The sequence below is a fragment of the Suricata suricatta genome, chromosome 17, assembly GCF_006229205.1.
Source record: "Suricata suricatta isolate VVHF042 chromosome 17, meerkat_22Aug2017_6uvM2_HiC, whole genome shotgun sequence".
Taxonomy (NCBI): Eukaryota; Metazoa; Chordata; class Mammalia; order Carnivora; family Herpestidae; genus Suricata; species Suricata suricatta.
In genome coordinates, this window is record NC_043716.1 from 36,418,590 (window position 1) to 36,435,775 (window position 17,186).

General features: G+C 52.1%; 1 protein-coding gene across 1 annotated transcript in view; it reads right to left on the reverse strand.

Annotated features, from left to right (window-relative positions):
- The window catches only part of PLXDC1 (plexin domain containing 1), a 60,467-nt gene that overhangs the window by 22,332 nt on the left and 20,949 nt on the right, over positions 1–17,186 (reverse strand). Inside the window, exons 3-7 of the mRNA XM_029927552.1 lie at positions 12,464–12,607; positions 12,100–12,169; positions 11,413–11,535; positions 10,928–11,046; positions 9,649–9,748 (exon numbers count right to left, since the gene is read on the reverse strand). Of these exons, the coding sequence (XP_029783412.1) occupies positions 9,649–9,748; positions 10,928–11,046; positions 11,413–11,535; positions 12,100–12,169; positions 12,464–12,607 (556 nt within the window). The remainder of the gene's footprint in view (positions 1–9,648; positions 9,749–10,927; positions 11,047–11,412; positions 11,536–12,099; positions 12,170–12,463; positions 12,608–17,186) is intronic.

Consider the following 17,186-nt stretch of genomic DNA (forward strand, 5'->3'; position numbering starts at 1 on the left):
GAAACAGCATCCCCTTTGGGGATACGGCCCCTAGACCATTCCTACATGTGGCCTGCTCTGAAGCAACCATTTTTCTCCAAGACCCTGCCCCCATGGCTACACAGTGATTGGTCCAGGGCTGGGCATCGGATGCAAGCTGGCCAATCAGAGACCTTCCCTGAGACTATTCAACTGTAACCAAAAGACCCTTTACTTTCTAGTAATGAAGCTGAGAAAATGCACGCTCCGAGTCCGTGAATGGCCACAGGCCCCATGAAGCAGGAAGTACTGGTGGCTTTCCAGGCTCTGGTGTCCCAGGACCTGCCCTGGTCCCTGTCTCCCTAGCTATCAATTCTTCCTTTGGTTCTTTGGGCTACTTCATACCCCCTTTTCCACTTAAGCTAGTTTGGGTTGGGTTTTTGTTCCTAGAAACCCAGAATAGGCAAGGTTTCTCTCTCAGCTGAGCATCTCAGCTCTCAGCATCCTGTGCAATGGCTGCGTGTCCCATCCCCCTGTCCCCTCCTGAGTGAAGAATCAGGAGGGGAGCAGCTCCTGCCTAAAAGAAGATCTCATCTATGTTTCTAACATTTGTTTATCCCAATCTTGGAATCAATGCCTCCTACTTAACCCCCGGCTGGTCTGGTGCTAAAACACGCTTTCTATGACCCCACACTGCTCTGCAGCAGATTAATGATGGGCCCCTCAGCCCCTGAAACATTCCCAACTGCAGAATGTCCTGGAAACATTCTCTGAAATGAATGAGTCCTGACTTGTGGCATTTGCTGCTTTCTGTGGTGTAAATACTCCCAGTGCTGATTCCAAGCTACCAATTTGGCGTCATTAAACACAGAATTGGGAAAAGATGTGGCTACTCTGCTCTTGTGACTCTACACAAGGGTCTCCAGCACACAGTGGTTCATGGTTTCTTTTGTTTTTCTTTTTTAATGTTTATTTATTTATTTTTGAGAGAGAGAGAGAGAGAGAGAAAGAGAGAGAGAGCATTAATAGGTAAAGGGCAGAGAGAGAGGGAGACACAGAATCCAAAGCAGGCTCTAGGCTCTGGGGCAGCAGCACAGAGCCCGACGTGGGGCTCAAACTCAAGGAACTGCAAGATCGTGACCTGAGCTGAAGTCGGGCGCTTGACTGACTGAGCCCCTCAGGCGCCCCCATGGTTTCTTTACAGTAATTCTCCTTATCCATAGTTTCCCTTTCACGGTTTCAGTTACCCGTGGTCAACCACGTCATTCACCTCACTTCACCTCATCACACAGCATTTTATCACCTCACAGCCTCACAAGAAGGGTGAGTACAGTACAATAAGTACAATTTTGAGAGAGAGAGACCACATTCACATAACTTTTATTTACATTATATTGTTACAATTGCTCTATTTTGTTACTAGTTGTTGTTAATCTCTTACCATGCTTAATTTATAAGCTAAACTTTATCATTGGTAGGTGTGTATAGGAAAAAACATACTGTAAATAAGCTTCAGCACTACCCCGTGCATGGTTTCAGGCATCCACTTGGGATCTTGGAACATGTTCCCTTGGATAAGGGCAGGGGTGTAGGGAGAACTTCTGGATTTGTGTTTCTAAAAGAGCAGAGGGAAATATTTACAGTGTTTCTTTAAGAATAATAATCAAGGGGTGTCTGAGCGGCTTAGTCAGTTAAGCATTTGACTTTGGCTTCAGGTCATGATCTCTCAGTTTGTGGGTTTGAGCCCTGCATTGGGCTCTGTGCTGACAGCTCAGAGCCTGGAGCCTGCTTTGGATTCTGTGTCTCCCTTTCTCTGTGTCCTTCCTCTGCTCTCTCTCTCTCTCAAAAATAAATAAACATTAAAATAATTTTTAAGGGTTCCCGGGTGGTTCTGTCAATTGTGTCTGACTCTTGATTTCAGCTCAGGTCATGATCTCACAGTTTGTAGGTTCGAGCCCCACATGAGGAGCTGCTGTGTGGAGCCTGCTTCAGATCCTCTGTCCCCCTTTCTCTCTGCCCCACCCCCACTTGTTCTCTCTCTCTCTCAAAAATTAATAAATAAAAATTTTAAATTGTTTAAATAAATAGTGAAGCCAACATCCCAAAGATGGAATAATTATGTGCTTACTTTTCTCTAAACAACCCTAAGTCTGAGAGAGAAGCAGCCAAGAAGTCATCCTCATAAATATCAGGCAGTCACTGCCCAACGTCTACAGGGTTACCAAGGCCTTAGGGAGAAGAGATCCCTCCGTCAAAAGCAAAGGGAGTGAGGTTCACAGAGCACCGTGTGCACACGCGCGCACACACAGATTGTTTTCCGTACAAGAAAGGTCCATTGCCAAGCAGGAGTAGGGTCTGAAAGAAGAAACTGGAATCAGGAAGGTCACCTTTCTGTAACTCATCTGCTCCGATGAGACGCCAGTTTTCTTTCTTTTTTTAAAAAAAAATTTTTTTTAATGCTTTATTTATTTTTGATATAGGAGAGACAGAGCATGAGAGGGGGAGGGTCAGAGAGAGAGGGAGACAGAATCTGAAACAGGCTCCAGGCTCTGAGCTAGCTGTCAGCACAGAGCCTGACGCGGGGCTCGAACCCACGAACGTGAGATCTGACCTGAGCCGAAGTCGGAGGCTTAACCGACTGAGCCACCCAGGCGCCCTGAGACGCCAGTTTTCGATCTGTACAAAGGCCGATATGTGCTGCAGGGCCTAGGAGATGTGGGACATCTAGACAGGGGCCACCCAGGAAGCCTTCCCCAGCTCCATCCCACCCACCACCCCCAGGGGCCATCTCTCCTTCCGAAAAATCATCCCTTTTAGCACTTAAATGTAATGGGGGGGAGTGAAATTCCAGGTCTTCCAAGGAGCCTGAGACCATGGTGTCTAGAGTCTATGTAAACCTTTCTTCCTTTATCTCCTTCCTCCTTCAAGGCTCAGCTCAGAGGACATACCCTCCCTGAAGCCTTCTCCACCCACCTTGGGCACAGTTGGTGGCCCCTCTTCTGAGCTTCACAGCCTCCTGCACAATGTCTGGTGTCACCTGTTATGCTGCTCCATCAATATCGACCCTGCTGGCCACCTGCTCCACCAGGCCGTGAGCTCCCCCAGGGCGGAGCCTGCTAATTATTTGTGTCTGGCCTCGAGCACCGGGCCCTGCACATAACAGGACCTCAAGAAATGACTGTGAATGAATGGATGGATATAGGTAGCCACAGAAACCTCAGCAACTTATTATAACTTCATCCTACAACCCAAAGGAAGAACGCCCTTCCTCCCCAGCCCACCACAGGGTATGGCTTTTCCCAAAAGGGTGGCCCCTGATGGGCTGCAGAAAGCCAGACATGCCCCTTCCTAACTTAGAGCTTCAAGTAGAGAAAGAGCTGGCTTTCAGGATTTCTCCATCTGCAAGGATGTAGGGGAGAAGCTTGTCCCCAGGGTCAGAAGGAAGGCACAATGAGAGGGACTGACGGGACCAGGGTTGGTTCCATCCCCGCTTGGACACAGGCGCCCAGTTCAGGGATAGAGACAGACGCACCAGGGAAGGCGAGGTTCCCAGCAAACCTCACACCAGAATCTAGGGATGGGTTTCCCCACCATCTGGGCTGGAGAACAGAGTTGAGGATGTGCTTCAAGTGAGGATGGAGACAGACAGGGTCAGACTCCCTGCAAAACCTGACATAGCCCTACCCCAAGGCAGGGGAGAGGAGTGTGGTAGGAAGGGGGAGGAGGCTTGGTGTGCGGAAATATATCTCTGATTAAAAATATTTGCTCACTTCAACTGCCAACCTGTACTCAGTTGAATGTATGGCTTTGGGAATATTTTTATTTCTCTATAAACAGGACTCTTAATATCCCCGCCTGAGTTATTTGCTTTTGGATTAGCTCGCCAACATCTGGGGCTCGCCCAAGGACAATGACGTCCATCTGTGTGACCAACAGATCCCTCCAGAACCAAGACGGAGGCCGTTGCAAAGCCACATTTCTGGCAGTTTGAGACATTCTGCTTTATCTCTGTTTCCATTCATCGAAGATTCAGGAAAACTAGGGTCCAGACATAGAAAGCCCAGCGGCCCAAACAAGAAATTTTTCTTTAATTTTTTAATGTTTACTTTATTTTTGAGAGAGAGAATGAGACAGACAGAGCACAAGTGGGGGAGGGGCAGAGAGAAAGGGAGATCTAGAATCTGAAGCAGGCTCCAGGCTCTGAGCCGTCAGTACAAAGCCCAGTGCAGGGTGTGAACTCACAAACCGTGAGATCATGGCCTGAGCCAAAGTTCCCATGTTTAACTGACTGAGCCACCCAGGCGCCCCAATAAGAAATGTTGTTTCAAAACAAGACGCCAGTGGGGAAGGGTTGGATCAGTCTGAAGAGATCAAACGGACAAGTCCGGTCACAAACTGCCCTCCAGAATGGGTGGTTACAAGATAACGAATACAAGATTGCGGTTCCGGAAAAACTTGCTGCTAATTGCACATAGATCTTTGCATCAGGCATGTTCTGCCGATTCTCTGCTGCAAAGCCCATGTGGCAGTTGATACAAGTAAGAGTAAGGAAAACCCTGGCCTTTTGCAGCGCCTCCTTCCTTCAATCCCAGGAGTGAAACTGCTCTGCATTCCCTCCACCCTCAGGAAAGGGTGGGAGGGAAGTGTTTGCAGCCTGGGGAAGGAGACAGTCCCCCAGTCCAGGTTCAGTCGCTGGAGGGTTCTAGAATAGTGGGGAAACCAAACTCCACTTCTCAGGGCACCCCAGGCAGGCAGGAGCTAGGGTTCAAGAACAGGGATACCGTCCATTCTGGTGGTGGTGTCCACAGTGGGCTTGGACAACGGGAATATCCGTGGTGGTAATGGGAACTGCAGACCAGAGAGCTGTCCGTGACTCTGTGTCACATGTAAGCCATGGTTATTTGGGATTTACTGTTATTTGCAGCTCAGCGTAAGCCAAACTAATTCTCTACTTGTGGGCGGAATAGCGGACCCGGAGGAATCTGATCTCTCAGTCTCATGAAATCCATCACTCCCCAAAGCAGAGGTGGTGGCCCATTTAAAACCCCATGACGGCCATGGATGCTATCCCGGAAAAATGCATGCATGTGAATATGGCCCACCCACACCTCAATATTCCTCTTCTCGTCCATGCCTGGAGCCCAGGCTAAAAACCTCCGGCAAAAAGAGATGCAATCAAAGTACTCACACCCCAGCACAATGGCATCAGGCCCCCGTTCTCACTTGGGGCCACCAAAGAGCAGACGACAAGGTCCCTGTGGCACTATTCCCTTTGGTGACACTCGTTCTTGTGCAATTTCTCATTTTTCGAGTGCCTGGCCTGCCTCAGGCACCAGGCTAAGCGCTGGGGAGAAGGTGCCTGAGGAAAGCAGTTCTGCCGCATGGAGAACGGAGCAGACCAATGGATGAGGAGAATTTTGCCAAGTGGCCAAAGAGTTGAAATGGGGGGGCCATGGTGTACAAGGACCTGGGTCCTAGAGATGTGGACAGCCCTTGACACGCTTGGGGAACAGGGCATGTAGACTGGTGACGCCCTGACAGAGAGCAGTAGGTGATGGAGGGTCTGGAGATGAGCCTACAAGGTAGGCTGTGCTAGCTGCACGGGGCCTTGCATGCCACCCTCAGGATTTTGACTTCATGCTGCAGGCAATGAAGAGCTACAGAATGATATGATCAGACCTGGTGGTGATGAGAAGGAATGGACGGCAGAGGAAGGGGGTGAGAAGCTTGGAGTGTCTTGGGGGATCAGGGGCCGGCCTTCCCGGGCGGGTGAACCTCACAGTGCAGCAAACAGTGCCTGGCACCCCAAATCCAGCAGTTCCCACACCAGAGCCCAGCCTCCTGTTGTGTCAGGTGGGTCCCCTGCCCTTCCTCCCGCCTCCCCACATCTCCCTGGCTTGCTCTAAAACAGCCTTTCATTCCAGAATCACAGAGAAACCTCAGATGCAGACACTCCCTGGGGGATCGGACTTCCTCTAATTCACCCTCAGACAACAGCTGGATCCAACACACATTTCCTGAGACTCTCCCGCCCACAACGCCCCGTGAGGGGGGCACCGATGAGGCAGTTGGGGTTCAGTAATGCAGGCTGGCAGGGGGACCCGGGCACTTGGCCCCACCCTTCCTGCAGAACAGCCTGAGATGCATGGGCGTTCTGGGGAACTGAGGAGGAAAGGATTCACCCCTCCAGTTGGGATGGGGCTGGATTAGATTTAGAAAGTCTCAGCGGTTGACTCCATGGTTTAAGAAAAATAGAAGATCTGGGTTTCAGGTCTCTCTCAGAGCCATGTGACCACAAGCAAGTCACTTCACATCTCTGAGCTTCTGTCCTCATTTAGAAAGTACAGACCTCACTTATGGGTTGGGAGGATGACCACATAAAATGCTGTTAAGGTCAAGGGTGCCGGGGTGGCTCAGTCCGTTGAGCATCTAACTTCAGCTGCGGCCATGATCTCATGGTTTGTGGGTTTGAGCCCCACCTTGGGCTCTGTGCTGGCTCAGAGCCTGGATTCTGTCTCCCTTTCTCTGACCCTCCCTCTCTCATGCTCTATCTCTCTCAAAAATAAATAAAACATTAAAAATTAAAAAGAAAAAAAGGTACTGGGACATCTGGTGGCTCCATCAGTTAAGCGTCAACTTTGGCTCAGGTCATGATCTCACGGCTCGTGGGTTGGAGCCCCGCGTCAGGCTCTGTGCTGACAGCTAGCTCAGAGCCTGGAGCCTGTCTTCAGATTTTGTATCGCCCTCCCTCTCTGCCCTTCCCCTGCTCATGCAATCTCTCTCTCTCTCTCTCTCTCTCTCTCTCTCTCAAAAATAAATAAAACATTTAAATTTTTTTTTAAATACTATAAATCTCGAAGCCTGGGATGGAATTATAATCAGTGTGTAGTCAGGCAGCCTCTAACATGGCCCCCAGTGGCCATGCCTCCTGGCATTGACAGCCTGTGGAATCCTGTCCTGTGTGTGGGCTGGACTTAGTGACTTGCTTCTAACCAGTGGAATATGGCAACAGTGATGGGATGGCACTTCTAAGATTAGGTTACAAAACGACTAGCCTCAGTCCTACTCACTCTCTACTGCTCTCTTGTTTGCCTGCTCTGATGGGAGCCAGGTGTGATGTTATGAGCTGTCCTGTGGGGAGGTCCACGTGGCAGGAACCAAGGGTGGGGGCTCCTCAAGGAAGTGAACCCTGCTAACAATCATGTGAGAGCTCTCGGAAGCAGACCCCCACCTCAATCAGTTGTTGAGAGGGCTATGTAACCTGGCAAGCACTTTCAGAGCAACCTGTGCAAGACCTTGAACCAGAGGATGCAGCTAAGCCGTGCTTTGCTTCCCGATCCACAGAAACTCTGGGGAAATGTTTGTGTGTTTGTTTTTTAAGCAAACACAAACACTGCCGTTTCAGGATAATCTGTTACGCAGCAATAGCTAACTAATACAATCAGAGTGATACAGAAACTATTTAGCAAGGAGCTCAGTACATGTGCTACCCAACCTGTTAGAGCAGATGCTGCCGGGAGCACTGGGGCAGGGGCATGGCGAGCTGCTTGCTAGTGCCCTGGGCGTTCAGGGAAGGTCAGGAAGGGCAGGTGGAGGAGTGGGACTTTATCTTACGGAAATACTCACAAAGGAGCATAAAAATAGCTATTTGCAAGAATATTCACTGAAGCATTATTTATTGTAGCAAAATATTGGAAACTGTAAAGCCTATGTCCAGGGGCTTGGCTACATTAAGGTACATCTATACAATAGGCTATCAAGTAGCCATTAAAAAGAAAAAGATGTGGACTGATATGGAAGGATGGGCAGGATATACTTTGTTCAAGTGCAGAAAAGTGGCATCATATGCCATCCTCTGTGTTAAATGCCCAAACATATACTTACCTATAGGCTTGTAGCCCTAGAGATAACCTGGTAGCCCTAGTTGCCTCCAGGAAGGGAAACTGGGGGCCAGGGGTCAGGGATGGGAGAGAAACCTAATTTTTTTCTATACCCCCTTTTGTATCTTTTGAATTTTTGACCAGATCCATTTCTTCATGAAAAAAAAAGAAAAACCACATCACTTTTTAGATTGCGATAAGGGAGAGCATTCATAAAGAACAGAATGGTAATTCATGTTAATGGCAAAAATCTCCAAGGTGATGTGCAAGTGCAAACAGCCACCCTAGCATGTGACTTTTTGTTGCTCATTACAAAAGTCACCCACAAGCGCTGTGGTCATGGCATCTGACCTATCACACACCAGCGTCAGGACATCACATGTTCCTCTTTCTGCGCCGTCTGCTACTGTACCAGATGTCTGGCTGGATTATAAAATACTGAGCTGTGTGACAAAGGCTGGGAGGTGAAGATCTAATACGAGACTCACAGGTTCGATGTGCCAGACATCGGGCCACTCTCTTCGGACGTCCCTGTGTTCATTTTCACAGTAACTGTAGGAAGCACGAGCCACTTCTAGCCCCAATTTCCGACAGAGAAGTAAACTCTAAGAGGTTTAGTGACTTGCCAGGGGTCAGATGCTCGTGGAGAGTTAGGACTCTAATCCACGCTTGCAACTCCAGAGCCACGCCCCTATGACTCTACTCATAACCTTGAACATGGCAGGTGCTGGGTAAAGACTTCTAACATGAGCCGGGGTCCCTTCCCTCAGATTTCTGTTAAGGAGAGAGGCTCTGCTCAAATGATGAACCCCTCCGTGTCTTCCTCTTCACTGTATCTCAATAGCACCCAGAACACAGTGGTCTAGTGTATAGCAGGAACTCAGAACACGAGTACTGATTGAACTCAACCAACAGACGTAAGTAAATATGCTTCCCCTGACTTCCCAGAAAGGTAGTGCCGTGCCCATCTACAAGAGGGTACTTTGGTGGCTCCCAAACACATCCTCTCACCCAGCCTGGCGTGGCTAGGGTGGCATTCAGGGTGTTCCCCAGTCCCATCAACCACAGGAACGGACAGAGGAGAGCAGACAAGGGTGTGCTCCTACTTGGGGTCCTGTAGGTTAGACAGAGGGACTTTGGCACATGTGGCACAGCAGAAGAGGTCAGGTTCAAAAGACTCTGAGCCAAGGGTCCAGAAGCAATGGATGGTGTGCCTACAGTGCCTCCCCCAGTAGTGTGAGTTCAAGACCCTCATGGGGGTGAGCAGGGGCTTAGAAGCAGGAGAGAAAGAGCTGTGATCCCCAAAAATATCAGAACTGGAACAGGACAGGAAGGAAAAAACACTGTTCCAGCTATACCCCCATTTTACAGATGAGGCAACTGTGGCTAGAGAGATGTGATTTCCTGACGTGCAGAGAGCTGACCACGTGGCAGAGCCTGGCTTCCTTCCCCCTGAGCCCCCTGTGATGCTCCTATCACTTTGGAGCGCAAAGGTGGCGCAATCCTGGTTGAGTTCTGGAAAGACTCAAAAACCCTAAGCTGGTGTCTCTGGAGACTTTCTACGTGGACAGGGTGCTGAGCGGCTCCCCTCCAAAACCAGAGCAGCGCCTCCCACTGGAGATTTCATTGGGAAAAAACCGGTCCCTCTGCTTTTCCGAAGAGAAGTTGGAACTCATTATGCTCCATCTTTCGTCGGGCGCCCACTCAGCAATCGGCCATCCATCCACCTCCACCGCTGCCAACTCAGGCTGGGTCAGTCGGAGCTCAGTCCAAGCCCGCCGAGAGCTCCGCCGGACCCCCGGGGACTCACCTGGTACATCCGGGGACGGGTTGAGAATCATGAAGGCGTCTGACAGGCCAGCTTTGACAGGGTGCTGGGAGGAGCTGATTTCCAGGACAGACATAGGGATCTGCAGCAGGGAAGAAGAGGCTCCACCTACGCCTCCAAACACCCTTGGGCCAGCCCAGACCTCCCCTCTGAGCTCCAGACCCATGTGCCTGCTCCGTGGCACCCCTTGGAGGACTCAAGCCCAGTTCAAATCCAGCAGGCCCCCATCCAAATTGCAAGTCTGCTCCAACCATCTCCAGCACATTTTCTTTTTATTTGCTATCCTCCATGCAGGCCAGAAACCTGGGAGTCACCCTTTCTTTTAGCTCTGCCCTCTTCCACCTCAAACATCTCTGAATCCTATTAATTAGCCTGCTAACCTGCTCTTAAATCTGTCCAGTACTCTCCATCTTACCCTACCCTCCTCCAAGCTGGCAACACGTCTCTCTCCAAAACCATCTCCCAACCTTGTCTCTGAGCCACTGACAACCTGTTCTCCATGCTGAAGCCAGAGTGACCTTTCTCTGGGCAAATCTTAGGGTCCTCCTGCCCTGTCTTGCTCCCCACTCTCCTCCACCCCCAGTCTTGCTGTCTTCTCTCAATGCTTTGTACCAGCCATGCTCTGCCCTGCCACAGGACCTTTGAATGTGCTTTTCTCTCTCCTCTTAACTTAACAACTCCTTAACTCCTACACATCCTGCAGATTTCAACTCTTTTCCTCAGGGAAGCCTCTCCGGACCTCTGCTGAGGGAAAAAGCCTCATGAAATGAAGAAAGAGAGAAAGGAAGGAAGGAAGGGTGGAAGGAAGGAAGGAAGGAAATAAAAAGAAAATAAGAAGGGGAGGAGGGAAGGGAGAAGAAAGAAAGAAAGAACGAAAGAAAGAACGAACGAACGAACGAACGAACGAAAGAAAGAAAGAAAGAAAGAAAGGAAGGAAGAAAGAAGGGAGGGACAGAGGGAGGGAGGAAGGAAGGGAGGAATGAAGAGGGAGAGAGGGAGGGAGGAAGGGCCTCATGAAAGGCACCAGGCACCTCATCTTAGGAACGCTTGTCACAGTGGTGATTCTACACTTGTCCCTGCAATTGCTGTCGCTCTCCCCAACCAGACTTGTAGCTCTACAAGGGCGGGGCCTCTGGCCGTCTCACCACCTGCTGTCTGCACAGCACTGAGGCCTATGCCTGGCATCCTGCGGGTTCTCTATGGATATCTGCAGAACAAAAGACTCCAGGACCCAGTCACCTCCGCAGCTAAGCTCACTCACCTCCTTGTAGCCAAACACAATGCGGCCGTCATGGTGCAGAGCTGCCTGGAAAGTGAAGCTGCCTCTGTCTTCCCGGCCTTGGAGGTAGACATGGTCCCACTGAACAATAAATACCGTCCCTGAAGAGGAAAGCAGAGACCTGGCTGGACAGGAAGGTAGCGCAGGGGGGGGAGGGGCACAGATTCGGAGGGTGGTTGGGTGCTGGAGGGACAGTCTGGTGAGAGTAAGGAACAATAAAACTCTCTGATATTTGTCACCTCTGAGCCAAGCACTTTTCTTTTGTTATCTCATCAGATCCTGCTAGGTCGCAGATATCATGTCGTCCTCTTACTGATGAGGAAATTCAGCACAGCGAGGTGGGGTGGCTGCCTTGCTGTGTGACCGTGGGCAAGTCCCTTGTCCTCTCTGGACTCTGGGCTCTGCTAAAGGGGCCGACCAAGAGTGCCCTGGAACCAGGCGACTTAAACTCTGAGATCTGGTCTCACCATTGTCAAAGTAAGCGACTGTCGAATTGTCAGAGTAGCCAGGGTTGAAGTTGGCCATCAGAGGCGCCACATACTGAGTAGCCGTAAGCATCCGGTGGATCGTGTCCCCCATGAAGATGAAGCCTGAGGTGTAGACAAATGCAGAGGAATCGCTAGAGAAGGCTAGAGGGGTGGCTTCCTTGTGCAGGAAGGGACAATGCCGATGGAGCTGGCGAGAATCTTGGACCCCTGTGTAAGGGTGTGTAAGGAGCCAAAGGGCCCCAGAACCAGGGAAGGTTCTCCCTGCCCCTCCAGGTGGGCACAGAACTCCCACCTCTCCCTGCGCCTGGGAGAGTGCACAGGAATCAAAGATGGCTCCTCATCTCCACAAGGAGCCTAATCCCAAGAACCACGTTCCCAGTGAGGTCTCCTTCTCTCTCTCATTCACAGACTCAGAAGCCTGGGGACCACAGGGTTTACCCATGCTGGCCTGAGCTGGCCCAGAAGGACACACACACACACACACACACACACACACACACACACACACTGTTCTCCTTCCTGAGAGTGAGGTCCCAAGAGAGCCCAACGCGGTACCCTCCCCCATCTATCTATCTACCCTTGTCTCCAATAAACCTTCCCAGGTAGGTCCCTTGTGTTCTGGCTGAGATCTCCAAACTTCCCCCAGTCCCACCGACATAGCCTTACCTCCAGTTGCTATGGTGATCTGCCGGAGAGGATGCCCGTAGAAAGGAAAATCAAAGGACAAGACCACTCTCTGCAGGGCACGGGAGAGAGTCAACACAGGCCATGCTGTAGGCCAGGACGCTGGGGGCCCACACTGCCCCATGCTTGTCTGGACAAGGTGGGGGGCAGGCATGTCCAGGGCAAGCCCCCAGGACCACAGGTAGGCACCTTAACTCTGGCCAGCACCCTCCACCCCCATGGATCCCTGGAAAGCATCTCCCAGATCACGGACCTCAGGTCACACCCATGCCCACTGAGCAGGCATAGAGGGTTGGCCCCCGGCCTCCCAGCCCCGGGCAGCACTGCCAGGGACAGGCATACTCACCGAAGCCTGCCGGTGGGTGTTGGAGAGGATTCTGTGGACCTTCACTTGGCTCTGGTTGGCCTTGGCCACGTCCACCCACAGCTCTCGGCTGCGGGGCTCGCTGGGGCCATACAAACGGGACACATAGTAGCTGTGGTTGTCTTCCTGTCACCACCCAAGACAGAGTCCACAGGAGGTATGAGAAGCAAGTGGCCAGGAGCCATCCTCTGCTCCTCCCCCACCACGCATGCAAAGTCACAGCCCTCCCGGATACTGCACCCGGTGGCCTCAAAGTCTCGCGTAGGCCTGGATGCCCTGGGCTCCCCTTGGTCACAGACGACAGCTCAGTGCCAAGCCCCTAGCCGTGCCCCAACAGCTCTGGCTCCAGCCAAACCCACACTTGCTGTACCCACGCTCAGCCCTGCCATTCCCAGACAGGCCGGGGGGCTTTCCCTGCGGCCCGAGTCCCCACAGAGCACACCCAAGGCAGAGCTCAGCCTGGGGCACGAGGGAGAGACAGGCAGGGCAGCCCCAAACAGCGCTCTTGGATTTGGGGAGCCCCCAGATGGAAGGGGAGACCCGGTCCTTGCCCTGAGGTTACCCTGCTTAAGGGAAAAGAAAAAATACTAGATCTTAGAAGCCACCAGCCTAAAGATGGGGGCAGCCCCTTGATCGTGGGGACTTGCTAGTCTGATGGAGGAGGTGGGACTTATGCAAATGGAACACACAGACACAGACCCTCAAGCCAAGAGAGAAAGGGTAGCGAAGGAGCAATGGTTCCTTTGAGACCTATGTTTATCCTCTGCTATGCACCCGAGGCGGGGAAGACAAAGAACAAGCCAGAACACAGTGGGCCAGGGGTTCATTCTGTAAAGCCTCTTCTGCGCAGTAGCATTTAAGGCCAGGGCTTTTAAGAGGACAGGAAATGGTTAGCAGAAAGGGTGGCAGGGCCAGGGGAGGAGGCCATGTCATAGCGTTCTGGCCCATCTGGAAGCGTCAGCCAGGGGAGAGGAGGAGGCAGAACAGGCTGGTTTACTTGGCTGCTGCCGCAGAGATGGGGCTGCGACCCGTGAGGGGCCCGGACGCAGCAGGTCATTAATCAGGCTGCCCAGTGGCAGCGGCTGCCGGCACAGCGAGGCACACCACGTTCTCCCTGTCAACCTGCCAGCTGTCCAGCCAGCTCTTGCCCCTGGGCCCAGCATGAGCAGGGACGAGGGATGCCTGTTCTCTCCACCCGCCAAGATGCAGACTCTGCTCTTCTGACAAGTGACATGCTCTGGGGACCTGCGGTCAGGGCAGGGTTGGGGGAAGACGAGCAGAAGCAACATGGTGCGGCGGGGAGGGGGCGATCCCCACCGCCGCTGCCTGGTTCCTTCCCCCCCAGCCTCCAGACTGCCCCCCCACCCCCCCACGCCCCCTCAGCGTGGCTGTCAAACAAATATAAAACACGTGCAAGGCCACATCACGCTGCCCACAAGCCATCTGGGGCTCCCACTGTCCTCCGGACAAAACCCAAACCTTCCCCTGACATGCGGGGTCTCATCAGGAGGCAACGCCGCCTTCTCTAGCACCACTGCTCTTGACTTCTCTCATTCCTCGTGCGTCCTTGTGCACTTGCTCGCCAGATCAGACTCCCCTGACAGTCAGGCCACCAGTGGTCACTCGCGCCTTTGTACATGCTGATCCTCATGCCTGGAACGACCTTCCTTGCCTTCTTCCCCTGTCAGATTCCCACTTCTCCAACGCTCGGCTTAAACCATCACCTTCTCATTGATCCCCTCCCCCTACTTACCCAGTGAGGGCATCCATCCTTTGCAAATAGTCCCCGCCACCCACGGGAGTTCTCAGGAGGTGACTCAGGTGTGCTATTTGTGAGTCATATGAACCCAGCCTTGTTGGATTTCTGGTGTTACTCATAAGACCACCGAGGGGCACAATCTGATGCCCCCACCCCTAGGGTAAGGGCAAGTGCTCATGCCAAAGATGCCACCCCCCACTGCTGCCAGTGACCCACCCTGGGGACCCAGGGGGTGCCCAGAGGGGAAGCGCTGGTTCCTAGCTCTGCCCACGGGCACTGAAGCCACCACGCTGAGCCCAGAACTCACAGCCTCCCTTTGGAAAGCAGCTTCCGTTTCTTACACCCACTCCCCAGGAGATCAGACGCCGCGACTTTTCCTCCCGCATCTTCATGTCTCCTAGCTCCACCTATCTCTGATGAGGATTCCCATCCTGACCAAAACAACAGAAAACAAAAAAACCACCCAAAACCCAAAACCAAACAACCAAAAAACAGAAAACAACAACAACCAAAAATCACCTACCAAGAAACAAAGCTCTAAGCACACCAACTTATGCCAAGAGATGTGCCCAGAAGACGAGTCCGGGGGCCTCCTGCCTGCTTCCTGGGACTCACATGTGAGCAGTTTTTATTCCACCTCAAAGCAAAATGGGAGGGGGACCTGAAGAACACTACGCTGGACCGCCTGAAGGACCCCGACTCTGAAGCCAGTTCAGGGTCAGCTATGACCACCTGCCACAGCATGCTTCCAGCCTGCATTTCCCCCGACTTAGTGCAGGCAAGAGAGTGGTCTTAAAGGGCGTCAGTTAGCCTACAGTTTTGCCTGCTGGAAGAAAGGAATTCAGGTTTAGATACCATTCAGCCCATCATGTTTAAAGGTCTGCTCCCTCCACACACACACACACACACACACCCTACCCCAAGCTATAAGCCACTGACACACAGGGATGGGCCAGGCTGTCCACACCCACGACTGAATCTCCTTACATCCTCGGTGCTGGAGACGCGTTTGCCATGTGGGCAGCCACGTGCCAGGAGCCCAGACCCCTTCCTTTTGCCTTGTGCCTGGCACTGGGTCAAAATTTTGGAAATAAACCCATCTCCCTAATTCCTGGGCTGTCTTTATGGGTGAGGGAGAAATGAGTGACCCAAGAGAGCAGAGCAGTGTCTAGATGACACATTAGTCCCTTTGCACGCATGCCCTCCAGGCTTGCGTCCCACAAAAAAAGGTGTATTCAAGTCCCAACCCCTGGTACCTATGAACAAGACTTTATTTGGAAATAGAATCTTTGTAAACATAATGAAGTTAAGATGAGATCAGAATGGGGGGGGTGGGTCTGAGTGGCTCAGTTGGTTGAATGTCTGACTCTTGGTTTCGGCTCCGGTCATAATCTCCTAGTTTGTGGGTTTGAGCCCCACAGAGGGCTCCACACTGACAGTGCAGAGTCTGCTTGGGATTCTCTCTCTCTCTCTCTCTCTCTCTCTCTGCCCCTCCTCTGCTCATGCTCTCTCTCTCTCAAAATAAATTTAAAAACTTAAAAAAAAAAAAGATGAGGTCACACTGGATTAGGGTGGGCTCTAAATCCAAGGGTGGGTGTCCTTGTAAAAGAGAGATCTGGATCCAGACACACAGGGAAATGGGGAAGAAGGCCATGTGGTGATGAGGCAGAGATTGGAGTGATGTAGCTGGCGAGCCAAGGGACACGGAGGAGAGCCAGGAGCCACCAGAAGCTAGGAAGAGGTAAGACAGGATTCCCCCCTCCAGCCTGCAGAGGGAGCATGGCCTCTCTGACACTATGATTTTGGATTCCCAGCATCCTAAACTGTGACGGAACAGAACAAAGCTTGTGGTAATGTGTTACAGCATTTCTAGGATAGACATTTCTATCCAAGGTCTACTCCCTCCTCTTCTTTGTTAACAGAACATAGCAAGCAGCAATGTTGCCAGCTAAAAAAACTAATTCCCTGGATGTGTTAAGGGTTAGCATGTGACATAGGCTAGCTAATAAGTGAAGATTCCCGTGCAGGTCACACTTGACTGCTTGTCCCTCTTGCCTTTGCCCTTCTCCTTATTCCTGTCTGGAATGTAGATGTGATGGCTGGAGCTTCAACAGCCATCTTATAGGACAAGAGCCACCTAAGGATGGCGAAGTGGTGAGCTGGATGGACCCAGGGTTCCAATGACATGCTAGAGGCATGCTCATTCAGCCCTCTGTGACAGGAAAACACACATCCTTCCTGATACGTGGTAGCCGTGTGCTTCAGCCCCACTGGGCTGCTTCAGTTCCTGAAATCACCAAGGGTTGTCTGCCTCAGGGCCTTGGCACGCCCTGTGCCTCAAAACCTCTTTCCCACTCCATTCAGGAGCTGAGTCCTCCTTTTCCTTCAGGCCTCACGTCAGCAATTGCTAGCTCAGGGCGCCTCCCTGATGCCCCCATTACTCATCCCGCCCTGGATTTCTCCCTCTCAATACGTTGCCCATTTGGGATGATTTACTTGGCTATTAGACTTCTTATCCTCACACCGACCTTTCCCACAGGTGAGCTCTGCCTTTAACCCCGGTGGCTCAGCACAGAGTATGCAGTGTGCTGACAAGTAAATGGTCACAAAGCAGAGCCAGTCGAAGGCCCGCTTATCCTGTTTCATCGCCGCCACCACGCATGCTGATGACCAGAAGGGGATCGTGTTACCCGGCAGAGCAGGGCAGCACCGGGCAGGGAACAGACACTCGCAGGTCTAGGGGGGAGTCAGCCAGATGCAGCGCCCCTCCGGGAACCTGGGCAGACCTGTGTTTAAAAGCGCTGCTTGGGGGCGTGGAGAAGGGTCTGGTTTCCACTACCAGACTCCCTCCTGGGACTCACCCAGTGAGAGCTTTTGCCAAATCCCAGAGCGTCATACACGACGCGGGGGGGGGCCTGGGCAGAAGCCACCCTCTGCGGTCAGGAA